Source organism: Daphnia pulicaria, chromosome 4, assembly GCF_021234035.1.
Source record: "Daphnia pulicaria isolate SC F1-1A chromosome 4, SC_F0-13Bv2, whole genome shotgun sequence".
Lineage (NCBI taxonomy): Eukaryota > Metazoa > Arthropoda > Branchiopoda > Diplostraca > Daphniidae > Daphnia > Daphnia pulicaria.
This window is the reverse complement of record NC_060916.1, coordinates 5,742,537-5,770,392: the sequence shown is the minus strand read 5'-3', so window position 1 is coordinate 5,770,392 and position 27,856 is coordinate 5,742,537. Positions and strand designations below refer to the sequence as shown.

Sequence of the window (27,856 nt, the reverse complement as noted above, 5' to 3'; positions counted from 1 at the left end):
CATAGTTGTTTGCCAAGAGTGGGTTTGAACCACCAACCCTACCGTCACCTACCCAGTGCTCTCACCACTACACCAACAGCGGTGTAATTATTAAAGTCCCGACGTGACCAGTTGCATAGCGCATACTTACATATTGTCATGGATATCGCCCAGCTGGAGCAAAATTAAAGTCCTTGGATTTGAAGACGTTTTTTAAAATCGCTACCGATCGCTAAACATCATTCGGTCGCCACTCGTGCTATTCTTTACATCAGAAAGATATTAGCCGACTGTGGGTTTGAACCATCGATGCGTTATCTTTTTTCAGTGATGTCACTCATCGCTCGATGTAATCAAATCTGTTGGACTGTTTATCGGACAATGTTTAAGGTTTATTCTAAGGTTGTATTAATCGCCCGGCATGAGCAAAAAGGGTGAATTATTGTTCGAATGGTCGTTTCAATCAATCGATGTTTAATTCACAGATAAATAAAAAAAATGTGTAGTGGCTATAGCGTTCATAAACGGCGAAATAATACTTGGCATCATCATTATAAGTGCGATACTTTGAAAACTATCAGTTTTGAAATCCGAAGAATATATAAAAAAATAACGGCTCTCAGCCAGGCTTGAACTTTTACCATTACTGTCCTTAAGCAAGTACGCTAACCAGTACACCATTTATTGCTGATGTTTAATGCTCGTAAAACACTGTTAAAATATTTTTCATTGGCGAAAATTTTGAAATTTGTTTTTTTTTTTAAATTATTTTTGGTATTTATTGATACACTTTAATATTATTAATTCACGGTTGAGCGCACATGGGTACTACCCCATGGCCATGCCCGTGCTCCATTTTTTGGCCCGTAGACCGAGGCGGAATTTAGTTCCTCTTGGGTTTGAAAAGCTGGGAAAGAAAGGAATAGAAAAGGAAAAGGGATCCAAGAAGGTTTTCAGGGGTTGATTACGGACGAATGGTATAAAGGATTAAGTCGTTTAACTGTGTGATGATGATGTGTTTACAAAAGGACTTCTTTGTAAACAATATTGACGGTGAATACTTTCTCTTTTTCCTCTTCAGTGGCTGTCAGGTGATTTCTGAAAAGCCGTCCTTGCTTTGCAGATTCAGCTATTTCGACTTTCACTCCTGTGGGTTTTTTCCCCAATAGAAAAACAATAATGTAAAAAATACTATTAAGTAAAAGAAGTAAACAAAAATCTATAAAATTATTTATGAACCTTCTTTCGATGTTGCACGTGAAAAAGCCACATACAGCTGACCGTGAGAAAAGACAGGCTCCGGGAGGAAAATGCCGACACGATCAAAAGTCTGGCCCTGTGACTTGGTGATGGTTATGGCAAATGCCAACAGCACAGGAAACTGGAGCCTCTTGAGTGTGACAGGAAGATCGGAATCGGTGGGTGAAAGCGTCATTCGCGGGATGTAAACCGTGTGACCCTTGTTCTTGCCGGAAGCGATGTCTGCAACGATCAGATTTTCTCTGAGGGCCCTGATGATGAGACGGGTGCCATTGCAGAGACCCTTACGCGAATCAATGTTCTTGAGCAGAATGATGATGGCTCCCACTTTCAACTTGAGAACATGAGTGGGAATTCCGGACACATTAAAGGTGTTGAGAATCTCGGTTGGATAATTGGCAATTTCTTCAGGATCGTCGGAATCAATCGTGTCGATGCTTTTGTACTGATGAACTATTCCAGGCATGTCTTTGATGATCTGATTGTTGATCCGTAGGCAGTCTTCGTTCTTCGGACAGAGAATGGCTCGACTGCAAATCTGCTGAGATACCTCTGGATCCAAAAGAAGAGAAGGAACACCAAAGACGTACTCAATCAAATTCCGTCCAAAGTCCAGAAACTCGGCAGGAATTTCGATGAGATCGGGATTGTTAAGTCTTGGATTCGTTGGCAGAGTACCGTTTCCAAGCTGAATAAGCCAGTCAGCGTAGTCTTGATTGCCGGCCACGGTACGCATATTCTGGGTTAGACGAAGATGACGAAACAGAGGCCACGTTGCGTTATTTCGGATTGTAGCTTCCACCACCTTCACCCTGTTTCCATGTCGGACGACTGGTAAACATTGACGAAAGTCACCACCAAGAAGAAGGACTTTTCCACCATGAGGTATATTTTTCTTTTCCAATTTTTGAAAGAGGAAATTAAAAGCGTCGAGAGCGTGATTTGTCTTCATTGTGGCTTCGTCGGAAATGATGAGAACGGCACTTAAAATCAAATTAGCGAGAGTGCTTCCATCTACAATTTTCGATCTGGTAACTTCGGTAATTGGAGGGTAGATCTTAAATTGGGAATGGTATGTTGAGCCGTCAATCAACAACGTAGAAGCGATGCCGGTAGAAGCGACGGCGATGACTGTCTTCCCATGGCCTTGCAGTACGGTGATCAGAGTGTTGTACAAAAAGGTCTTGCCAGTACCTCCAGGACCATCCAAAAAATACTGATGGGGAACTGAGTTGTTGTTGTCGTTGATGGCAGCCATGACTTGATCATAGGCGGCTCGTTGACCTTCGTTCAATTGAGTAACCATCAGTTCACCCAATCGTCTCTTTTCTATCCGGGTAATTGCAGTATTCTCTTCGAGTTGAGCTTCAATAATTTGGCGAATAAGCTGAAAGTCAGGAACAGGCAAAGAGAGTTCTTCCATTGTTCTATTATGGAGAATCAACTTGTCTTGAATCCATTTCAAAGTCAAGTTTTTGGCGACTTCCGCATCGTGACCAGTTCGAATGAAATCTTCCATAAGGTGGGGCAGAGACCGATCAAAGAGATGAAGAGCGTCGGTAGGATTGCAAAAGAGGCAGACATCGACAAAGAGCTGTCTCAATCGCTCCGGCATTTCAAAGGCGGCGGCATCGTCCAAGGTCTTCTCCCAAACGCTGTCGTCCTCCAGCAAATTCAAAGCAGAAGCGGCTGATTTAAACGTCGGTAGAAGGACACCGTTGACCGTGCGGAGATCTTCAAAGCTGGTTGATCCTCTGACGTTGATGAGAAGCAAGCGAAGGCAGTATCGCTCAACTTGACGGACGCCCACGGTATATAAGCGGCCTATGATTTTAATATTTCTTCTTCGAGGTTTCCAATAATAACGTTCACCCGACCTAACGAAACAGAAATGATGGACAATTTCACGGTAAAAATACTGTCTCGCTTCTTCATTATCCCGATTCAAGATGAACCAAGCAGTTAACGTCGTTTCTTTGGTCGCGGCATTGATGACTGCCTGTTCCTCGTTGCCCGGTTGGAAAAAGACGGACTGTTCAAGAGGCAGATGCACGGCTAGTCGGGTGATGGTATGAGAACGATCGCTGAGAGGAAACTTGAAGATTCTATGGGCGGCTTCTGGCGCGCTGACGTAACGGGTGTCCGTAAAGGTGGAGATTTCGTCCCAAACAAAAACTTGCTCGTTTTCTTCTCCAGCCTGCTGATGCGTTCCAGTTTTCGATTCAATGTTGCTGCAGTCGTGACCTTTGTACACATACTTGAAGATGTACTTGACAGTGGTCATATTGGCGCAATACTCGATGTTGATGTGACAATCATATTTCAGTAGCAACCAAGGGTTATAAGGAACAACCCATCGGTTGTCCACTTCATAGTGAGTGTGCCCCCTTTTCAAACGATGTACAACACCAGTGTTTCTTCTTTTATACGTCGGATAGCCGTTGTCATTGATCATAGTCTCTTCGTTGAAGTCTTTGGGGAACTTTTTACTGCAGCCCTCTTCATCCATGCAGGGAGAATTTTTGTTGATGGCTCCACACGGACCGTGAATCATGTGAGCCATAACAGAGTCGTAAAGTCTTGGATAGAGTGTCTTGTCGGGAATTTCAGCGCAGATGGTCTTATCCATATCCTCTGGTGTCGAAGGAGCGTCACGGCTGTCGACCCACACCAGCATGTGGCAATGAGGCAGTCCACGTTTCTGAAATTCGATGACTTCGATTCTGGCCGCGGCGAAACCCAATATTTGCTTTTTCTCGATGTCGTCGACCAACTCTTTCTTCTTCAAGTGGAATACTCTTGCGACCATATCGGGACGATCGGAAGCCGTCAAGTAGTTTGGGATATTAGCAACAATTTCCCTCCACTTGGGATTGCAGGTAAACGTCACAAAAAAAGTCGGTTTGCCAAATTTTCCACAAATTGCCATAGCGTCTTGGTAATTTTGTTTCATGGCTCGAGGACTGCCAATAAAAGACGAAGGGAGAATGTAGATATTGCCAACTTCCAAATTTGCTCTCTCTGCTCGATTGTTGATGTAATCCATCAGACCGCAGTAGCGCTCAACATGCAGCTCTTTCTGGTTTCGTCTGAGCCAATCTAGGCGACTCCCCTCGGTCTTGACGTAAGAATCGACAAAATACATCTGAGTGACGGGACCCCCAGCCAAAACGTTGTTGAAATCACCACGAACTGATATGCGCGAACTGTAGAATTCGGCTTGCGTCACTCTTGAGCGTGGGCCTCTGTTTCTGTTCGGTGGTCGATCGTCGTTCTCCTCGTCCGCTTCTGGTTCTTGTTCTTCACCTGGCTCATTTTCAATCACAGCATTGCCATCTGCTGCGGCCATTTCCTCACGAATTAAAACTCTGGGGTTGGGCCACAAGGGATCAATCTGCTCCTCTTCATCTTCTTCAACAATCATGGCCATTGCTGCCGCTTCATCTCTCTCTCTCCGTCTGGTGGTGGTATAAGGCATGTTGATATGCCAACCGTCGTCACCGTTCGGAAATAAAAGTGGGTAACACATCGGATCACACATAACCTTTTTTGTGTCAATCTGGATGAATCGTCGGCCTCTGACGGGAATGTAGAGATGGCCACGAATATCTCTGTAGGCTGGTGGTTCACCGTCAGTGCTTTTGAAAACCACAGCAATTTCGTTGACCGTTGGACAGTTGTATCTTCGTTGGTCGACATTTCTCCTATCGCAAGTGATGATCATGCCGACAGTGTAGTGAGGAAGATTTTCAGCTTCACGTTGAACGTATTCTTCTTCAAGAACCTGACGCATCATCTTGTAGGTCAAGGCGTAAGGATTCATTTCTCGAAGCATAGCGTCCAGCTCTTCCATCAAAGTTCTACAACAACCCGACATCATTTCGATATTCGCCCTGAAATCAGTAGCCTGCGCAGAATCCAAAAAATACAAATCAGAGTATCTTGGATTTGCCGTCTGACCGAGAGGAGTAGTTTGGTGGTAAATCTGACCATGGATGCGTACACAGGTCGGGCCGCGACCTGGCGGCGGTGAAAAATTAGCTCCCATAGAGGCGAAAGCATGGGCGCTGTTGTAATTTCGAATCTGCTTCATGAAATGTTTCGATTTCGGATGCCGGTTTTGCAAGAGGCTGGCCAATGGTTCTGGACACGGCTTAGCAGGTGGAATAATGACATTGCCCTTTGCGCAGCATTGCATGAACTTCTTGTCTTTCGGCATTTCTTTCGCGAAATGTTTGGCATCACATTCGGAGCAAATCTTGGTCAAATCTCCGCAGTCATGCAAGTGAACGCGGTCCTCTACCACGATTTCTTTGCAAGCCTGCCGATGAGTTCTTGGATTTCCACGCCGGTCGCGTTCAGTCATCAACTGCAAACGAAGAGCTTCTTCTTCTTCATTTTCAATTGGAACAATTTCGCCATGATCAACTGCATTTCTAGCTCGCAATTCTTCGGCTTCTCGCTCTCGTTGTTCTTCAAGTTCTCGGCGTAACTCTGTTCGAAGCCGATCTTCTTCACGTCTCATAGCAGTTTCTTCTTCGTTCTCGGTTGCTCTGTAATCAGCCATGAAATCAGAGTGTTCAACGCGACTTCCCTGCTCAATTTCGTCGAACACATTGACTTGCTGACGAAATCTATCAGAGATGGCGCGCTCTATTCGTTCCGCTGTGGATTCCTTGTCTCGTACAACTTCCTGGCGTGATGACTGATCTTGAAGTCGAGAAAGATTGCTTTCTTCAGTTTCGTTGTAGCGTAAACCTTCCTGGCGGACTAATTGATCACGAAGTCGTGCCGCATTTTCTGCTTCAATTTCTTGATTCCGAAGACATCTTTGCCGCAGAGACTGTTGACGAAGCCTGGCTAATTTTTCTACTTCCGATTCCTCGGTACGCAAAGAACTTTGCCGTAATGACTGTTCTCGAAGTCTAGCCAACTTTTCTGCTTCTGATTCTTCGTGGCGCAGAGCTTTTTGCCTCAAGGCCTGATCGCGAAGCCTAGCTGATCTCTCCGCTTCAGATTCATCTTGCCGAAAAATTTTCATTCTCAATGCCTGGGATTGCAATCGAGCTCGTTGCTCTTCAGGAGTTTCTCTGTTGCCAACAGCTACCTTTCCTGCCTGGTGTTGTTGTCTTGCTGGACGCTCTGCCACAGCATCATTGGCAAGAACAACTCTAGGGCGATCAGATGCTGGTCTCTGATTCATCGCTCGCAAGATAGATGCTGCCTCTTGTTGACGAAGGGCAGCTTGCCGCTCCGCCTCGGCCTGAACACGAGCACGATTTTCTTCCGCTTGAACGCCAGCCTGCCGCTCCGCCTCGGCCTGCAATCGAGCACGATTTTCTTCTGCTTGAAGTAGGCGGGCTTGCCTCTCTTCCTCGACTTCCAACCGAACACGATTTTCTTCTTCCTGCCGAAGAACTGCTTGCCGCTCCTCCTCGGCCAACAGTCGAGCACGATCATCTTCTTCGGTCTGTTCCTGCCTAAGGAGTTGCTGCCGGATTTGTTGATCGAGCAGCCTAGCTTGATGCTCAACTTCCGTCTCGCTAGCACGGGCGACTCTTTTCCGGTCCGCATCTAACCTCTGCCTCAACGCTCTTTCGTCAGGTGCCTCTGCCTGACGGTCTTCTCTCGCCCTTTGCGCCTTCAAATTCTTGGCAGCCTGATCATCTTCGGGATTGAGCCGACGACGCTTCTCTTCACGGACGAACTTGGCCTTTTCCCTCTGAGCAGCCAATCTAATTTGTTTTGCCTCCGGATCTTCGAGACTTCTTTTTTCCCTAGCCTTCCTATTCTTCTCATCCTTTTCCTCTCGAGTTAATTCGCGACGCGGTGGCATTTTCAAATCAGCAAAATAACCCCTAATCAACCAAAAAACATTCGCTTCTATCAGTGGAGGGCTTTTTGGAGGGCTTTTGGAGGACTTTACACCGCATAAATGTTCAAAAAGCTTAAAACTAAACACAAATACGAACATAAGCCGTCGACACAACCGGTGCTCAATATCCCAGTGGTACAGCCCGGTAAAGGTTCACATCTGATAAACAAATACGCATCGCAGGTTAGCTCCTCTCCGGTTCTTGACTGTTCGTTACACAAAAGACATACCCCCAAAAATGGCAACAGTAATACAATTGTTTTCATTGGCGCTCAACTTGATGCTGACTTGATCGGGATTTCAATCGCAATTGTGACTGTTTAAAAGCCATAATGCTAACCGCTAAACCAAGACCAGCACAAATTGGCTGAAAACCGTCGGACACCACAACTATTAAGTCTTTAGCAGGCTAAGAAAAACATGCTACGGACTTTAAATTGATGGAATTCGGAAAGTACTTTACTTGAGAAATGAGTGTTGTGATGCTGTAGGAAGAAGGAAGACATCTCGAAGTGGAAATAACCGGCGACTCGAATATTGTAGATCCCGCTGAAGAATGGCAAAAAAACAAACACATATTAGTATTAAAACACAAAAGCAACACAAATGCACCAAGTTCAGTGAAAGAAACACAGTTTTGAAATTAACGATTTATTTTTTTTCACGCAATCAGTTTTGAACCATTGACCTCATTGTTTCAAATCCGCTACGCTAACCACAACACCATGGGCTGATGACAGTTAAAATAAAGTCGACGACAAAATTACCGGGAGCTGGCGATTTCTAGCAGTTGTTTTTTTAAGTAGGTGCAAGGCATAGCACATAGTTATCAATCAGACATTTATTCAAAACCCAAAAACATAATTGACTTAATCTACATTTGAAACCCCTAAGTACGGAAGCGAACGTACCACCGACGGATACCAAAGTATGGAAAATCAACAACCCAAAAATGATCTACAGAAGCTCAAATATACTTGATACCTTGAATCTAGATTAAGATACATGATGAAACCGAAACACTGAAAACACAATCAATTCATAATTAATGACACACATAACCAAGATGTACCCACACTTAACAAAGCTTTCAACATTGATGATACAGAATATATCTAGAAATGGTATCGGAAAATCAGCTTACCTTACAATTCAAACTCAGAATTTACTCGTTGCCTTAAAGGAGGTCGTAAATACACCGCGAAATCGATGAATAAGGCACCAATCAAATGCTGGAATACAAAACAAAGCATGAATCAATAAGAATTATTTCCTGAAACTGGACCATCCTAGCAGAAATTCTTATTCGCAGTCTTTCCTCAGCAAACTTTTACTTAACTGAGATATTGTTGATGAAAAGACTACGAATAAGAAAAATTTCCTAAAACTGGACCATCCCAGCAGAAATTCTTATTCGCAGTCTTTTCATCAGCAAACTTTTACTTTCCTGAGATTTTGCTAATGAAAAGACTGCGAATAACAATAATTTCCCAAAACTGGACCAACCCAGCAGAAATTTTTATTCGCAGTCTTTTCTTGAGCAAAATTTTACTTTGAAGATATTTTGCTGATTAAAAGACTGAATACGAAAAAAAAAACTAAAACTGGGTCATCCCAGCAGAAATTCTTATTCGCAGTCTTTTCTTGAGCAAACTTTTACTTTACTGAGATTTTGCTGATGAAAAGACTGCGAATAAGAATTATTTCCTAAAACTGTACCATGCCAGCAGAAATTCTTATTCACAGTCTTTTCTTCAGCAGACTTCCACTTTCCTGAGATTTTGTGATGAAAAGACTGCGAATAAGAAATACAAAACAAAGCATGAATCACTAAGCCAAACCAGTTTAACATTCATTTTGCCAAATTTGTCTTGTTTTACAGTTTCATAATGCAATTTCTCACAATGAATGGAATTGAACCAATCTCACCTTTGACTTTTCAATATATATGGAACCAGCAAAGTTTTCAGTTTAATCAACAGTGAATAACAACAAAAACTGTAACACACAATATCTGACGTTTCGCCGTATTGTGATAAACAATGAAGTTGTCTGCTATAATTTTTTTTTATTGATTGGCGAACAAAAATATCAGTAAAATATTTGTCTGGATCGAGTATCGAACCACCGACTTCATGATTACACGGCGAGCGTGCTAACCACAACACCAATACATATATATATCCGGTTACAATATACGAATTTAAATAACCAACAGAAACAGTTTTCCGCGCAAATGGCGAAAATTCAAAATGAACTTCCAGCGAGAGACTTGTAAGTGCGACACAACGAATTACGGCGCGGGTACTCTAACCACACAACCAAGTGTCCGCTGACAGATTATCTTCATTTATTTAGACTACCAACATGGTTTGAGAGAACTGTCATAAAAAGGATGGCATCTGATTTAAGAAAAGTTAAGATTAACCATAAACATAGGACACAGTATTTTTTTAAATATTAGCAAATAACTAACCAGCAGCAGAGATCACTGAACTGGCACGGCCAGTGTTCCCTTCAACTATTAACTATTTGACTATCAACGTGGCCTGAGAGAACTGTCACAGGATGAATGGCATATCTGATCTAAAAAATGTATGATTAATGATAAAAACATAACACAATGAAATACTCAAAGTATAACAAATAATTACCATCAGTTATCACTGAAACTGGTATGGCCAGTATTATCTTCATATGGCCAGTATTATCTTCATCTATTTGAATATCAACCCGGTATGAGAGAACTGTCACAGGATGGATGGCTATTGCTTTTTAAAAAGATAAGATTAATCATGAACACAGTATATTCTAAAAGAAAGCAAATAATTACCTGCAGCAAGAGATCACTGAACTGGCACGGCCAGTATTCTCTTCTTCTATTTGACTATCAACTTGGTACGTTTGAAAGAATTGTCACATGACTAATGGCATCTAAATTAAGAAAAGTTAAGATTAACCATAAACACAGGACACAATATATTCGAAAAGAGTAGCAAATAATTACCTGCAGCAAGAGATCACTGAACTGGCACGGCCAGTATTCTCTTCTTCTATTTGACTATTAACTTGGTTTGAGAGAACTGTCACATGACGAATGGCATCTAATTCAAGAAAAGTTAAGATTAACCATAAACACAGGACACAATATATTCGAAAAGAGTAGCAAATAATTACCTGCAGCAAGAAATCACTGAACTGGCACAGCCAGTATTCTCTTCTTCTATTTGACTATCAACTTGGTTTGAGAGAACTGTCACATGACGAATGGCATCTAATTTAAGAAAAGTTAAGATTAACCATAAACACAGGACACAATATATTCGAAAAGAGTAGCAAATAATTACCTGCAGCAAGAGATCACTGAACTGGCACGGCCAGTATTCTCTTCTTCTATTTGTCTATCAACTTGGTTTGAGAGAACTGTCACATGACGAATGGCATCTAATTTAAGAAAAGTTAAGATTAACCATAAACACAGGACACAAAATATTCGAAAAGAATAGCATATAAGAACCAGCAGCAGAGATCACTGAACTGGCACGGTTCTCTTTGACTATTTGGCTATCAACCTTGCTATCAACCTGGTTTGAGAGAACTGTCACAGGATGAATGGCATCTGATCTAAAAAAGTTATAATTAATGATTAACACAAAACACAATAAAATTCTCAAAGTATAACAAATAATTACCATCAGGTATCACAGAACTGGTATGTCCAGTATTCTCTTGATCAGTTTCACTGTCCATCACATGGTCAGTTTGTTAAGCTTTACTAAAACATCTCTTTCGACTTCACAAAATAAAGCGTTCATTTAGGAACGGCTATGAGTACACCTGTTTCTTCGTAAAAACACGATTAGTTAAATTGAACTTTAATACGATGGTTCTTGTCGTCAACTTACTTAAGGAAAAAAAAAATTCAAATAAAATTGCTGCCACTGCAGCCTGCAAGGATAAGCGGCTAAGCAAGGAGGAGCATGGACTACTTAATCTAGAGGACGGGAATCTTCGAGGTTTCCTATGTCGGCTGTGTAAATTTTTTTACATCAGCAGCAAAAAAAGCACAAAAAATTATTAGTCAACTTAATAAATGTTCCTATACTTGTAATTAATAGTTTGATAGATATTTGCAATTTCCTTACAGGAGAAAGGGAAAAAAGTCGTTTCACCGGTGCCACCTAGCGGCCAAGTCCAAGAAGCTCTTACAACTGAACACAACAAACGTTTCTAGAATAGCAGTCGACACTTTGTTTTGTTTTGGTTATAGCAGTCGACACCTTGTTTTTATTTGGTTATAGCAGTCGACACTTTGTTTTGTTGTGGTTATAGCAGTCGACACTTTGTTTTGTTTTGGTTAGCTTAAGACTTCTTAACAAAAACTTAAGTTGGTCGCTAGGGGGCATCGGTGAATCAACTCTCTTCCCGTTCCTCTAAGAATAAAACTTAAATATCTATTTCATTTCAAAGTTTCTCAAAAAACCATTTACACAATTGTCACCGCCTTCGAAAGCTCTATCGATTAATGTATTTTAAATATTTCCCGTGAAATCAAGCCAACTGACCCATCCCGACAAACTTTAACACGGCGAGATAGGGAAAAAGTGCTGCAAATAAGTAGTCGACAGGGTGAAACAATTAACAATCATGTTTCCAATTTCAGTTGGAAAAGGGCCGAGCAATCAAAGCTGTTATGCGTTAAATAATTATGGGGCAACAACGACGGCTCGCGTCTCGTCTCAACGCAATCTACTTGGGGTATGATGAGACGATCGCATGTCAATCGGTGGCCCATTGGTTAAAGCGTTCGATAACCATGGAAGAGTACTCGGGTTCAATTCCCGAAAAATGTGACCATAAAATTCCATTAACTTCAAATTACAATTTGTTAAAAATGTCTCTTACTCCGGATTCGAACCTCGGACCTCTCACATGTTAAGCGAAAACGCTAACCACTTCATCATGAGCCGATGAGAACTGTCAGCATAGCAAGGGTTACTCTGAAATAATGAGTCGAAGAAGGCTTGCATCTCGTCTCTCACGGCGAGCGCATAGCTGAAATGTGTGTGTGCCGATCTACTCGAAGTTGAAATTGAATTCAGACGACAATTGGTGGTCCAGTGGTTAGAGTGTTCGCTAACCATGCCAGAGGAGTCGGGTTCAATCCCCGGGATAAGCGACCATTAATTTCCAATAATTACTTTCGGTTCAATAAAATCGAATGTGACTTAAACCGGGTTTGAACCTCGGAACTCTCACATTTTAAGCGAGCACGCTAACCACTATAACATGACCTGATGATATGTAGCAGCATAGCAGGGTTTATATGCAGAATAATGAGTCGACGATGGCATGCGTCTCGTCCCTCACGGTGAACCACATAGCTGTGTGTGACAGGTGTGTGTCGAGCCACTTGAAGTTGAAGTAAACATGTGATATCAATTGGTGGTTCAGTGGTTAGAGCGTTCGCTTACCATGCCAGAGAACTCGGGTTCAATCCCCGAGATAAGCGACCATTAATTTCCAATAATTACTTTCAGTTCATTATAATCGAAAGTGGTGACTTGAGCCGGGATCGAACCTCGGGCCTCTCGCATGCTAAGCGAGCACTCTAACCACTATACCATGAGCCGATGAGGTTCGGTAGCAAGCCATGGGACGGATGGATGTAGTGTGCGGATGCGCACGATAAAAGCACCAAAAGTCGCAACGACAGCAGTTGTATGGAGTTTCAACTTGGTTTGAATATCAGTTCTGATAGTGTAGTGGTTAGAGTATGAGGTGAGGACCGTGTTGCAACGCTATCGGACCCACCAAGTATTCGAAGCCATGGTTCAAACCCAACACTCGATACAAATTAATAGAGGACATTGTGTGATAAATACCAATGGAAAAAACAGAATCTCCAACCCCCAACCTTCCCCCCACTTGGTTCGATCCCGGGTGATGTACACACACGACGCACATTGTGAAGCGACAGAAGATGCAAGGAGGCACGCTATGAGAGAGAGGGATGAGTGAGTGTGTCAGGAGTGTGATGCGCCTTAAACGATGTATGCGCCTCATGTCTCTAATCTTTCGCACCTGGATGCGTCTCGCCGCTACAGACAAACACCAAAGCTGGATGCAATAACAAACGCACAAACAAACTGACAAACAAACAGATTCACAGACAAAGTCAAGGTTGAATGGGACGCACCGCGGGTTGTAGCAAAGAGACTAGTATACCAGATGCCCGTCCAAGGACGGCGAACCACCTTGCTAGACGCAATCACCCAAGCGCACAGCACAGCACACATGCAGCAAAACGCCACTCGTATAATCCCACTGCCCAATTCCTTACTGCCCGGGACTTTTTTTTTTCATCCATTTATGGACTTGTACATCTTCCACCGTGAGCCAGTCGGTTTTTGGGTGTTTTTTTTGGACTTTGTTTTTTTCGCTGCAACCAAGTATCGGTGGCATTTGGGTTTATTTTTGGGACTTGGTTTTTTCAGAGTTTGGTGGTGTTGGATTTGACACATCTCAGGTATTTGGGTATTTTGGGTGTGATTTTAGACTTGTACTTTTTTACGTGATATTTTGGTTTCATTTTAGGACTCTGTCGTTTTTCTCTGTAAGCCCGTTGGGGTTATTAGGGTTTTTTGGGACTTGTAATTTTTCTAGGGATTTGGTACCGGGGACTTGTATTTTATTCAGAATTTGGATGTCTTCCACTTGCCATTTATTGATATTTACTGTATTTGTTCCCACTTTACTTTACCCATCTATTTATCCCTTACCTATTGATTACCTGCCCGTGTATTCTTCATTTTACTTGTTACTGTCTTGAGTTTCATTTGAACACTGGTCCGCTGAATCCTGAATCCGTCACTCTAACCACTGAGCCATGGAGTTGTGAATGAATGTTGCAAGAGTTGCTATAAATCGTCGTTAAATGTGCGGACAAAACTGTTACAGTGTCAAATCTTTATTCATACCCAACTTGCGATTCTTTTACATGACATATTTTTACATACATAGTTTTGCCGAGAGCGGGTTTGAACCGACATCCTTTGGATTACCAATCCAATGCTATAACCACTACACCATCAGCGGTGTATGTAAGCAAGTTCCGACGTGACTATGTGGATAGCGCATACTTACACAATGTCATAGTTATAACCCAGCGTGAGCAAAAGCGTTTCAATATCATCGTAGTTTAACTTTATCGATATTGACACAATTTGCTTCATTAGACGGTTGTTTGCCGAAAGTAGGTTTGAACCACCACGCTTTGAGTTATCAATCCAATGCTATAACCACTACACCAACAGCGGTGTTTGGTTGCAAGTCTTGATGTGACCAAATGGATTCTGCATACATCTATATTGTCATGGTCAGCAAAAATAAACGAAAATGGGTGCATTATTAAATTAATATTAATAAGCATAATTCAATGCAAGTCTCGACGGGACCTAATGGGTAGTGCATACTTTAAAATTTTCAGTATCATCGCCCAGCAAGAACAAAATCGATTTATTTGCATCAGTGTAAGAATTCATCGTTTCTGGAACTATTTGTTTCATTCCAATGTTGTTTTCCTGAGAGTGTATTTGAACCACCAACCCTTAATTTACCTATTCAATGCCATAACCACTTCACCAACTACGTTATTTAAATCATTTTCCGAGGTGACCAGGTGGATAGCGCATACTTACATATTGTCATAGTTATCACTCAGCGTGAGCAAAAGCGTTTTATTTACATCGGAGTTTGCATTTAGCGAAATAAAGACTATTTGCTTCATTAGACAATTGTTTGTCAAGAGTGGGTTTGAACCACCATTCTTTGAGTGAATATAGAAAAGCAAGCTTATCAGCTCGACGAATGGATAGTCGTAAGCCAGTAAACTGTCTTAAATAGCAAATTCAGGGCCGAAACGAATGGCTGTTGCTAACATTTTATTGCTTAATCTCCTGTTATTTTTTCTCGAGTAATTCTGACTATACCAACAGTCTCATTGTTTATGCAAACTTTTCAAAAGAGCAATTGCCTACGGCGGTAAAATTACCAACGTGAGGTTCATCGCCCAGCAAGAACAAAATCGATTTTTTTGCATCATTGTAATCATTCACCGTTCCGGGAACTATTTTATTCATTCGATTGTTATTTGCCTGAAAGTGGGTTTGTTCCATTAACCTTTTTCTTACTAATCCAAATCTATAACCACTTCAACAACAGCAGTGTTTATGACGATTTTCCAACTTGACCAAATGTATAGCGCATACTTAACTTTGCAATATTTATCACCCGGCGAGAGCAAAAGCGTTTTATTTACAATGGTGTTAGAATTCATCGGTTATTGTATTAATTTATTCATTAGACAATTAATTGCCCACAGTGGGTGAGATCCACCTACTTTGTATTACCAATCCCATGTTATAACCACTACACCAACAGCGGTGCTCAGAAACGTCAACAGTCCCGACGTCACCAAGTGGACAGCGCATACTCACACATAGTCATGGTTATCGCCCAGTGTGAGCAAAATCGACTTATTATCATCGCTGTTTGAATTCAACGATATTGGAAATAATTGATTCATTAGACAGTTGTTTTCCGAGAGTGAGTTTGAACCACTGAACTTGGAATAATTAAACCAATGTTATAACCACTACACCAAAAGCGATGCTCATTCTTGTTAAAAGTCCTTTTGTGACCAAGTTGACTGCGCATACCTAACACATTGTCATGGTTATCGCCCAGCGTGAGCAAAACGATTAATTGGCATCAGTATCAGAATTATTCTATTGTAAAACTATTTGTTTCATTACATAGTTAAATGCCCAGAGTGGGTTTGAACCATCAACCTTCGTATTAACAATCCAATGTTTTAACCACTACACCAACAGCGGTGATAATGAGTGACAACAGTCCCGGAGTCACCAAGTGGACAGTGCATACTCACACACAGTCATGGTTATCGCCCAGCGTGAGCAAAATCGACATATTATCATCGGTGTGTGAATTCATCGATATTGAAAATAATTGATTCATTAGACAGTTGTTCTCCGAGAGTGGGTTTGAACCACCATCCTTTGTATTATCAATCAAATGTTATAACCACTACACCAACAGCGGTGCTCATTAACTTCAACAGTCCCGACGTCACCAAGTTGACAGCGCATACTCACACATAGTCATGGTTATCGCCCAGCGTGAGCAAAATCGATTTATAGGCATCAGTATAAGAATTACTCAATTGAGAGATTATTTTCTACATGTAATAGATGTTTATCGAGAGTGGGCTTGAACCATCAATGATTGAACTACCAATACAATGCTATAACCACTACACCAACAGCGGTGGTGGAAATCAAGTCCCAACGTGATCAGGAGGTTAACGCATACTTACAGATTGTGATGGTAACAACTCATCATGAGCAAAATCGATTTATTTGCATCGGTTTTTGAATTATTCGTTTTTAAGAATATTTGCATTATTACACAGTTGTTTGCCAAGAGTGGGTTTGAACCACCAACCTTAGCGTCACCTACCCAGTGCTCTAACCACTACACCAACAGCGGTATGATTATTAAAGTCCCGACGTGACCAGGTGCATAGCGCATACTTACATATTGTCATGGATATCGCCCAGCTGGAGCAAAATTAAAGTCCTTGGATTTGAAGACATTTTTTTAAAATCGCTACCGATCGCTAAACATCATTCGGTCGCTACTCGTGCTATTCTTTACATCAGAAAGATATTAGCCGACTGTGGGTTTGAACCATCGATGCGTAATCTTTTTTCAGTGATGTCACTCATCGCTCGTTGTAATCAAATCTGTTGGACTGTTTATCGGACAATGTTTAAGGTTTATTCTAAGGTTGTATTAATCGCCCGGCATGAGCAAAGCGGGTGAATTACTGTTCGAATGGTCGTTTCAATCAATCGATTTTTAATTAACAGATAAATAAAAAAAATGTGTAGTGGCTATAGCGTTCATAAACGGCGAAATAATACTTGGCATCATCATTATAAGTGCGATACTTTGAAAACTATCAGTTTTGAAATCCGAAGAATATATAAAAAAATAACGGCTCTCAGCCAGGCTTGAACTTTTACCATTACTGTCCTTAAGCAAGTACGCTAACCAGTACACCATTTACTGATGTTTATTGCTCGTAAAACACTGTTAAAATATTTTTCATTGGCGAGAATTTTGAAATTTGTTTTTTTTTAAATTATTTTTGGTATTTATTGATACACTTTAATATTATTAATTCACGGTTGAGCGCACATGGGTACTACCCCATGGCCATGCCCGTGCTCCATTTTTTGGCCCGTAGACCGAGGCGGAATTTAGTTCCTCTTGGGTTTGAAAAGCTGGGAAAGAAAGGAATAGAAAGGAAAAAGGGATCCAGTAAGGTTTTCAGGGGTTGACTACGGACGAATGGTATAAAGGATTAAGTCGTTTAACTGTGTGATGATGATGTGTTTACAAAAGGACTTCTTTGTAAACAATATTGACGGTGAATACTTTTTCTTTTTCCTCTTCAGTGGCTGTCAGGTGATTTCTGAAAAGCCGTCCTTGCTTTGCAGATTCAGCTATTTCGACTTTCACTCCTATGGGTTTTTTCCCCAATAGAAAAACAATAATGTAAAAAATACTATTAAGTAAAAGAAGTAAACAAAAATCTATAAAATTATTTATGAACCTTCTTTCGATGTTGCACGTGAAAAAGCCACATACAGCTGACCGTGAGAAAAGACAGGCTCCGGGAGGAAAATGCCGACACGATCAAAAGTCTGGCCCTGTGACTTGGTGATGGTTATGGCAAATGCCAACAGCACAGGAAACTGGAGCCTCTTGAGTGTGACAGGAAGATCGGAATCGGTGGGCGACAGCGTCATTCGCGGGATGTAAACCGTGTGACCCTTGTTCTTGCCGGAAGCGATGTCTGCAACGATCAGATTTTCTCTGAGGGCCCTGATGATGAGACGGGTGCCATTGCAGAGACCCTTACGCGAATCAATGTTCTTGAGCAGAATGATGATGGCTCCCACTTTCAACTTGAGAACATGAGTGGGAATTCCGGACACATTAAAGGTGTTGAGAATCTCGGTTGGATAATTGGCAATTTCTTCAGGATCGTCCGAATCAATCGTGTCGATGCTTTTGTACTGATGAACTATTCCAGGCATGTCTTTGATGATCTGATTGTTGATCCGTAGGCAGTCTTCGTTCTTCGGACAGAGAATGGCTCGACTGCAAATCTGCTGAGATACCTCTGGATCCAAAAGAAGAGAAGGAACACCAAAGACGTACTCAATCAAATTCCGTCCAAAGTCCAGAAATTCGGCAGGAATTTCGATGAGATCGGGATTGTTAAGTCTTGGATTCGTTGGCAGAGTACCGTTTCCAAGCTGAATAAGCCAGTCAGCGTAGTCTTGATTGCCGGCCACGGTACGCATATTCTGGGTTAGACGAAAATGACGAAACAGAGGCCACGTTGCGTTATTTCGGATTGTAGCTTCCACCACCTTCACCCTGTTTCCATGTCGGACGACTGGTAAACATTGACGAAAGTCACCACCAAGAAGAAGGACTTTTCCACCATGAGGTATATTTTTCTTTTCCAATTTTTGAAAGAGGAAATTAAAAGCGTCGAGAGCGTGATTTGTCTTCATTGTGGCTTCGTCGGAAATGATGAGAACGGCACTTAAAATCAAATTAGCGAGAGTGCTTCCATCTACAATTTTCGATCTGGTAACTTCGGTAATTGGAGGGTAGATCTTAAATTGGGAATGGTATGTTGAGCCGTCAATCAACAACGTAGAAGCGATGCCGGTAGAAGCGACGGCGATGACTGTCTTCCCTTGGCCTTGCAGTACGGTGATCAGAGTGTTGTACAAAAAGGTCTTGCCAGTACCTCCAGGACCATCCAAAAAATACTGATGGGGAACTGAGTTGTTGTTGTCGTTGATGGCAGCCATGACTTGATCATAGGCGGCTCGTTGACCTTCGTTCAATTGAGTAACCATCAGTTCACCCAATCGTCTCTTTTCTATCCGGGTAATTGCAGTATTCTCTTCGAGTTGAGCTTCAATAATTTGGCGAATAAGCTGAAAGTCAGGAACAGGCAAAGAGAGTTCTTCCATTGTTCTATTGTGGAGAATCAACTTGTCTTGAATCCATTTCAAAGTCAAGTTTTTGGCGACTTCCGCATCGTGACCAGTTCGAATGAAATCTTCCATAAGGTGGGGCAGAGACCGATCAAAGAGATGAAGAGCGTCGGTAGGATTGCAAAAGAGGCAGACATCGACAAAGAGCTGTCTCAATCGCTCCGGCATTTCAAAGGCGGCGGCATCGTCCAAGGTCTTCTCCCAAACGCTGTCGTCCTCCAGCAAATTCAAAGCAGAAGCGGCTGATTTAAACGTCGGTAGAAGGACACCGTTGACCGTGCGGAGATCTTCAAAGCTGGTTGATCCTCTGACGTTGATGAGAAGCAAGCGAAGGCAGTATCGCTCAACTTGACGGACGCCCACGGTATATAAGCGGCCTATGATTTTAATATTTCTTCTTCGTGGTTTCCAATAATAACGTTCACCCGACCTAACGAAACAGAAATGATGGACAATTTCTCGGTAAAAATACTGTCTCGCTTCTTCATTATCCCGATTCAAGATGAACCAAGCAGTTAACGTCGTTTCTTTGGTCGCGGCATTGATGACTGCCTGTTCCTCGTTGCCCGGTTGGAAAAAGACGGACTGTTCAAGAGGCAGATGCACGGCTAGTCGGGTGATGGTATGAGAACGATCGCTGAGAGGAAACTTGAAGATTCTATGGGCGGCTTCTGGCGCGCTGACGTAACGGGTGTCCGTAAAGGTGGAGATTTCGTCCCAAACAAAAACCTGCTCGTTTTCTTCTCCAGCCTGCTGATGCGTTCCAGTTTTCGTTTCAATGTTGCTGCAGTCGTGACCTTTGTACACATACTTGAAGATGTACTTGACAGTGGTCATATTGGCGCAATACTCGATGTTGATGTGACAATCATATTTCAGTAGCAACCAAGGGTTATAAGGAACAACCCATCGGTTGTCCACTTCATAGTGAGTGTGCCCCCTTTTCAAACGATGTACAACACCAGTGTTTCTTCTTTTATACGTCGGATAGCCGTTGTCATTGATCATAGTCTCTGCGTTGAAGTCTTTGGGGAACTTTTTACTGCAGCCCTCTTCATCCATGCAGGGAGAATTTTTGTTGATGGCTCCACACGGACCGTGAATCATGTGAGCCATAACAGAGTCGTAAAGTCTTGGATAGAGTGTCTTGTCGGGAATTTCAGCGCAGATGGTCTTATCCATATCCTCTGGTGTCGAAGGAGCGTCACGGCTGTCGACCCACACCAGCATGTGGCAATGAGGCAGTCCACGTTTCTGAAATTCGATGACTTCGATTCTGGCCGCGGCGAAACCCAATATTTGCTTTTTCTCGATGTCGTCGACCAACTCTTTCTTCTTCAAGTGGAATACTCTTGCGACCATATCGGGACGATCGGAAGCCGTCAAGTAGTTTGGGATATTAGCAACAATTTCCCTCCACTTGGGATTGCAGGTAAACGTCACAAAAAAAGTCGGTTTGCCAAATTTTCCACAAATTGCCATAGCGTCTTGGTAATTTTGTTTCATGGCTCGAGGACTGCCAATAAAAGACGAAGGGAGAATGTAGATCGAGCCAACTGCCAAATTTGCTCTCTCTGCTCGATTGTTGATGTAATCCATCAGACCGCAGTAGCGCTCAACATGCAGCTCTTTCTGGTTTCGTCTGAGCCAATCTAGGCGACTCCCCTCGGTCTTGACGTAAGAATCGACAAAATACATCTGAGTGACGGGACCCCCAGCCAAAACGTTGTTGAAATCACCACGAACTGATATGCGCGAACTGTAAAATTCGGCTTGCGTCACTCTTGAGCGTGGGCCTCTGTTTCTGTTCGGTGGTCGATCGTCGTTCTCCTCGTCCGCTTCTGGTTCTTGTTCTTCACCTGTCTCATTTTCAATCACAGCATTGCCATCTGCTGCGGCCATTTCCTCACGAATTAAAACTCTGGGGTTGAGCCACAAGGGATCAATCTGCTCCTCTTCATCTTCTTCAACAATCATGGCCATTGCTGCCGCTTCATCTCTCTCTCTCCGTCTGGTGGTGGTATAAGGCATGTTGATTTGCCAACCGTCGTCACCGTTCGGAAATAAAAGTGGGTAACACATCGGATCACACATAACCTTTTTTGTGTCAATCTGGATGAATCGTCGGCCTCTGACGGGAATGTAGAGATGGCCACGAATATCTCTGTAGGCTGGTGGTTCACCGTCAGTGCTTTTGAAAACCACAGCAATTTCGTTGACCGTTGGACAGTTGTATCTTCGTTGGTCGACATTTCTCCTATCGCAAGTGATGATCATGCCGACAGTGTAGTGAGGAAGATTTTCAGCTTCACGTTGAACATATTCTTCTTCAAGAACCTGACGCATCATCTTGTAGGTCAAGGCGTAAGGATTCATTTCTCGAAGCATAGCGTCCAGCTCTTCCATCAAAGTTCTACAACAACCTGACATCATTTCGATATTCGCCCTGAAATCAGTAGCCTGCGCAGAATCCAAAAAATACAAATCAGAGTATCTGGGATTTGCCGTCTGACCGAGAGGAGTAGTTTGGTGGTAAATCTGACCATGGATGCGTACACAGGTCGGGCCGCGACCCGGCGGCGTTGAAAAATTAGCTCCCATAGAGGCGAAAGCATGGGCGCTGTTGTAATTTCGAATCTGCTTCATGAAATGTTTCGATTTGGGATGCCGGTTTTGCAAGAGGCTGGCCAATGGTTCTGGACACGGCTTAGCAGGTGGAAGAATGACATTGCCCTTTGCGCAGCATTGCTGGAACTTCTTGTCTTTCGGCATTTCTTTCGCGAAATGTTTGGCATCACATTCCGAGCAAATCTTGGTCAAATCTCCGCAATCATGCAAGTGAACGCGGTCCTCTGCCACGATTTCTTTGCAAGCCTGCCGATGAGTTCTTGGATTTCCACGCCGGTCGCGTTCAGTCATCAACTGCAAACGAAGAGCTTCGTCTTCTTCATTTTCAATTGGATTAATTTCGCCATGATCAAGTGCATCCCTGGCTCGCAATTCTTCGTTTTCTCGCTCTCGTTGTTCTTCAAGTTCTCGACGTAACTCTGTTCGAAGCCGATCCTCTTCACGCCTCATAGCAGTTTCTTCTTCGTTCTCGGTCGCTCTGTAATCAGCCATGAAATCAGAGTGTTCAACGCGACCTTCCTGCTCAATTTCGTCGAACACATTGACTTGCTGACGAAATCTATCAGAGATGGCGCGCTCTATTCGTTCCGTTGTGGTTTCCTTTTCTCGTACGACTTCCTGGCGTGATGACTGATCCTGAAGTCGAGAAAGATTGCTTTCTTCAGTTTCGTTGTCGCGTAAACCTTCCTGACGGACTAATTGATCACGAAGTCGTGCCACATTTTCTGCTTCAATTTCTTGATTCCGAAGACATCTTTGCCGCAGAGACTGTTCGCGCAGCCTAGCTACTTTTTCGGCTTCCAATTCCTCGTTGCGCAGAGAACTTTGCCGCAGAGACTGTGCGCCAAGCCTGGCTGATTTTTCGGCTTCCGATTCCTTGTTGCGCAGAGAACTTTGCCGCAGAGCCTTTTCACGCAGCCTAGCTGCTTTTTCTGCTTCCGATTCTTCGCTACGCAAGGAACTTTGCCGCAGAGCCTGTTCGCGTAGCCTAGCTGATTTCTCTGCTTCCGATTCCCCGTTCCGCAGAGCTTTTTGCCGTAATGACTGTTCCCGTAGTCGAGCCAACTTTTCTGCTTCTGATTCTTCGTGGTGCAGAGCTTTTTGCCTCAAGGCCTGATCTCGAAGCCTAGCTGATCTCTCTTCTTCAGATTCATCTTGCCGCAGAATTCTCATCCGTAATGCCTGGGATTGCAATCGAGCTCGTTGCTCTTCAGGAGTTTCTCGGTTGCCGACAGCTGTCTTTCCTGCCTGGTGTTGTTGTCTTGCTGGACGCTCTGCCACAGCATCATTGGCAAGAACAACCGTTGAACGATCAGACGTTGTTCTCTGATTCATCGCTCGCAAGATAGATGCCGTTTCTTGTTGACGAAGGGCAGCTTGCCGATCCGCCTCGGCCTGCAATCGAACACGATTTTCTTCTGTTTGAAGAAGACCAGCCTGCCTCTCTGCCTCGGCTTCCAATCGCAAACGATTTTCTTCTGATTGAAAAAGGCCAGCCTGCCGCTCTGCCTCAGCATCCAATCGAATACGATTTTCTTCTTCGTGCAGATTTTGTTCTCCGTGCCGAAGAACTGCTACCCGCTCCTCCTCGGCCAACAGTCGAGCACGATCATCTTCTTCATTCTGCTCCTGCCTAAGGAGTTGCTGCCGGATTCTTTGATCGAGCAGCCTAGCTTGATGCTCAACTCCCGTCTCGCTAGCACGGGCGACTCTTTTCCGGTCCGCATCTAACCTCTGCCTCAACGCTCTTTCGTCAGGTGCCTCTGCCTGACGGTCTTCTCTCGCCTTTTGCGCCTTCAAATTCTTTGCAGCCTGATCATCTTCGGGATTGAGCCGACGACGCTTCTCTTCACGGACGAACTTGGCCTTTTCCCTCTGAGCCGCCAATCTAACTTGTTTTGCCTCCGGGTCTTCGAGACTTCTTTTTTCCCTAGCCTTCCTATTCTTCTCATCCTTTTCCTCTCGAGTTAATTCGCGACGCGGTGGCATTTTCAGATCAGCAAAATAACCCCTAATTTTCCAAAAAAAAATTCGCTACTATCAGTGGAGGGCTTTTTGGAGGGCTTTTGGAGGACTTTACACCGCACAAATGTTCAAAAAGCTTAAAACTAAACACAAATACGAACATAAGCCGTCGACACCCGGTGCTCAATATCCCAGTGGTACAGCCCGGTTAAGGTTCACATCTGATAAACAAATACGCATCGCAGGTTAGCTCCTCTCCGGTTGTCGACTGTTCGTTACACAAAAGACATACCTCCAAAAATGGCAAAAGTAATACAATTATTTTCATTGACGCTCAACTTGATGCTGACTTGATCGGGATTTCAATCGCAATTGTGGCTGTTTGAAAGCCATAATGCTAACCGCTACACCAAGACCAGCACAAATTGGCTGAAAACCGTCGGACACCACAACTATTAAGTCTTTAGCAGGCTAAGATAACATGCTACGGACTTTAAATTGATGGAATTCGGAAAGTACTTTACTTGAGAAATGAGTGTTGTGATGCTGTAGGAAGCTGGAAGACATCTCGAAGTTGGAATAACCGGCGACTCGAATATTGTAGATCCCGCTGAAGAATGGCAACAAAAAAACACATATTAGTATTAAAACACAAAAGCAACACAAATGCACCAAGTTCAGTGAAAGAAACACAGTTTTGAAATAAACAATTTTTTTTTTTTTTCACGGAATCAGTTTTGAACCATCAACCTCAATGTTTGAAATCCGCCACGCTAACCACAGCACCACGGGCCGATGACATGAAAAATCAATTCGACGACAAAATAGCCGGGAGCTGGCGATTTCTAGCAGTTGTTTTTTTTTTCAAGTAGATGCAAGGCATAGCACATAGTTATCAATCACAGACATTTATTCAAAACCAAAAAACAGAATTGACTTAATCTAGATGTGAAGGATAAACCTCTTAGTACGGAAGCGAACGTTATCCAATACTCCACCGACGTATACCAAAGTATGGAAAATCAATGACCCCAAAATGATATACAGAAGCTAAAATATACTTGATACCTTAAGTTTAGATCACATGATGAAACCAAAACACTGAAAACACAATCAATTCATAATTAATGACACACATAACCAAGATTTACCCACACTTAACAAAGCTTTCAACATTGATGATTAAGACTATATCTAGAAATGGTATCGGAAAATCAGATTACCTTAGAATTCAAATCCTGAATTTAGTCGTTGACTTAAAGGCGGTCGTAAATACACAGCGAAATCGATGAATAAGCCACCAATCAAATGCTGAAATACAAAACAACATGAGTCAATAAGAATTATTTCCTTAAACTGGGCCATCCCAGCAGAAATTCTTTTTCGCAGTCTTTTCTTGAGCAAACTTTTACTTTAATACTGAGATTTTTCTGATGAAAAGACTGTGAATAAGAATAATATCCTAAAACTGGACCATCCCAGCAAAAATTCTTATTCGCAGTCTTTTCTTGAGCAAACTTTTACTTTACTGAGATTTTGTAGATGAAAAGACTGCGAATAAGAATTATTTCCTAAAAGTGGACCATACCAGCAGAAATTCTTATTCGCAGTCTTTTCTTCAGTTTACTTGTGCTTTACTGAGATTCTGCTGATGAAAAGACTGCGAATAAGAATCATTTCCCAAAACTGGGCCATCCCAGCAGAAATTCTTATTCACAGTCTTTTCATCTGCAAACTTTTACTTTACTGAGATTTTGGTGATGAAAAGACTGTGAATAAGAATTATTTCCTAAAACTGTACCATGCCAGCAGAAATTCTTATTCGCAGTCTTTTCTTCAGCAGACTTCCACTTTCCTGAGATTTTGTGATGAAAAGACTGCGAATAAGAAATACAAAACAAAGCATGAATCACTAAGCCAAACCAGTTTAACATTCATTTTGCCCAATTTGTCTTGTTTTACAGTTTCATAATGCAAATTCTCACAATGAATAAAATTGAACCAATCTCACCTTTGACTTTTCAATATATATGGAACCAGCAAAATTTTCAGTTGAATCAACAGTGAATAACAACAAAAACTGTAACACACAATATCTGACGTTTCGCCGTATTGTGAGATAAACAATGAAGTTGTCTGCTATAATTTTTTTTATTGATTGGCGAAAAAAAAAATCAGTAAAACATTTGTCTGGATGGAGTATCGAACCACCGACTTCATGATTACACGGCGAGCGTGCTAACCACGACACCAATACATATATAATTCCGGTTACAAAATACGAATTTAAATAATCAACAGAAACAGTTTTCCGCGCAAAAGGCGAAAATTCAAAATGAACTTCCAGCAAGAGACTTGAACGTGCGACTCAACGAATCACGGCGCGGGTACTCTAACCACACAACCGTGAAAAGTTAAGATTAACCATAAACATAGGACACAGTATTTTTTTAAATATTAGCAAATAACTAACCAGCAGCAGAGATCACTGAACTGGCACGGCCAGTGTTCCCTTTAACTATTAACTATTTGACTATCAACGTGGCCTGAGAGAACTGTCACAGGATGAATGGCATATCTGATCTAAAAAATTTATGATTAATAATAAAAACATAACACAATGAAATACTCAAAGTATAACAAATAATTACCATCAGTTATCACTGAAACTGGTATGGCCAGTATTATCTTCATCTATTTGAATATCAACCCGGTATAAGAGAACTGTCACAGGATGGATGGCTATTGGTTTTTAAAAAGATAAGATTAATCATGAACACAGTATATTCTAAAAGAAAGCAAATAATTACCTGCAGCAAGAGATCACTGAACTGGCACGGCCAGTATTCTCTTCTTCTATTTGACTATCAACTTGGTACGTTTGAAAGAATTGTCACATGACTAATGGCATCTAAATTAAGAAAAGTTAAGATTAACCATAAACACAGGACACAATATATTCGAAAAGAGTAGCAAATAATTACCTGCAGCAAGAGATCACTGAACTGGCACGGCCAGTATTCTCTTCTTCTATTTGACTATCAACTTGGTTTGAGAGAACTGTCACATGACATATGGCATCTAATTTAAGAAAAGTTAAGATTAACCATAAACACAGGACACAATATATTCGAAAAGAGTAGCAAATAATTACCTGCAGCAAGAGATCACTGAACTGGCACGTTCTCTTCAACTATTTGACTATCAACCTTGCTATCAACCTGGTTTGAGAGAACTCTCACAGGATGAATGGCATCTGATCTAAAAAAGTTATGATTAATGATAAACACAAAACACAATAAAATACTCAAAGTATAACAAATAATTACCATCAGGTATCACTGAACTGGTATGGCCAGTATTCTCTTGAACGGTTTCACTGTCCATCACATAATCAGTTTTTGAAGCTTTACTAAAACATCTCTTTCGATTTCACAAAATAAAGCGTTCATATGGGAACGGCTATGAGTACATCTGTTTCTTCGTAAAAACACGATTAGTTAAATAGAACTTCAATACGATGGTTCTTGTCGTCATTCTTACTTAAGGGAAAACAAATTCAAAAAAAATTGCTGCCACTGCAGCCTGCAAGGAGTAGCGGCTAAGCAAGGACGCCAAGGAGGAGCATGGGCTACTTAATCTAGAGGACGGGAATCTCCGAGGTTTCCTATGTCGGCTGTGTAAATTTTTTTACATCAGCAGCAAAAAAAGCACAAAAAATTATTAGTTAACTTAATAAATGTTCCTATACTTGTAATTAATAGTTTGATATATATTTGTAATTTCCTTAGAGTTGAAAGGAAAGAAAGTCGTTTCACCGGTGCCACCTAGCGGCCAAGTCCCAGAAGCTCTTTCAACTGAAAACAACAAACTTTTCTATAATAGCAGTCGACACTTTGTTTTGTTTTGGTTATAGCAGTCGACACTTTGTTTTGTTTTGGTTAGATTAACGTGGTATGGTCCAGTTTTAGGAAATTTT

The 27,856-nt window shown here is 42.1% G+C and overlaps 1 protein-coding gene and 1 long non-coding RNA gene across 4 annotated transcripts; both read right to left on the bottom strand.

Moving 5' to 3' along the window:
* Positions 1–998: 998 nt before the first annotated feature.
* Positions 999–7,075, bottom strand: LOC124336781. The gene is made up of 2 exons (XM_046790571.1): positions 1,219–7,075; positions 999–1,126 (listed from the first exon to the last, which is right to left on the bottom strand). The coding sequence occupies exons 1-2, from the start codon at positions 7,073–7,075 to the stop codon at positions 999–1,001; spliced, it is 5,985 nt and encodes a 1,994-aa protein (XP_046646527.1).
* A 2,369-nt stretch (positions 7,076–9,444) lies between these two features.
* Positions 9,445–27,321, bottom strand: LOC124338612. 3 transcript variants are annotated; one of them, XR_006917907.1, is made up of 6 exons: positions 27,207–27,321; positions 27,032–27,138; positions 26,688–26,788; positions 26,529–26,619; positions 10,632–10,738; positions 9,445–9,516 (listed from the first exon to the last, which is right to left on the bottom strand). It is a non-coding gene; the product is annotated as an uncharacterized LOC124338612 (long non-coding RNA). The 3 variants fall into 3 exon arrangements; XR_006917905.1 differs by lacking the exon at positions 9,445–9,516 and adding an exon at positions 10,519–10,558; XR_006917906.1 differs by lacking the exons at positions 9,445–9,516; positions 26,688–26,788 and adding an exon at positions 10,519–10,558.
* Between the last annotated feature and the right edge of the window lie 535 nt (positions 27,322–27,856).

Bases quoted from the DNA above. Each gene is read 5' to 3' on its own strand.
- LOC124336781 (XM_046790571.1), bottom strand. From the start codon at position 7,075: ATGCCACCGCGTCGCGAATTAACTCGAGAGGAAAAGGATGAGAAGAAT. The intron at 1,127-1,218 runs GTTCATAAATAA...AAAAACCCACAG, and splicing joins ACGTGCAACATCGAAAGAAG to GAGTGAAAGTCGAAATAGCT.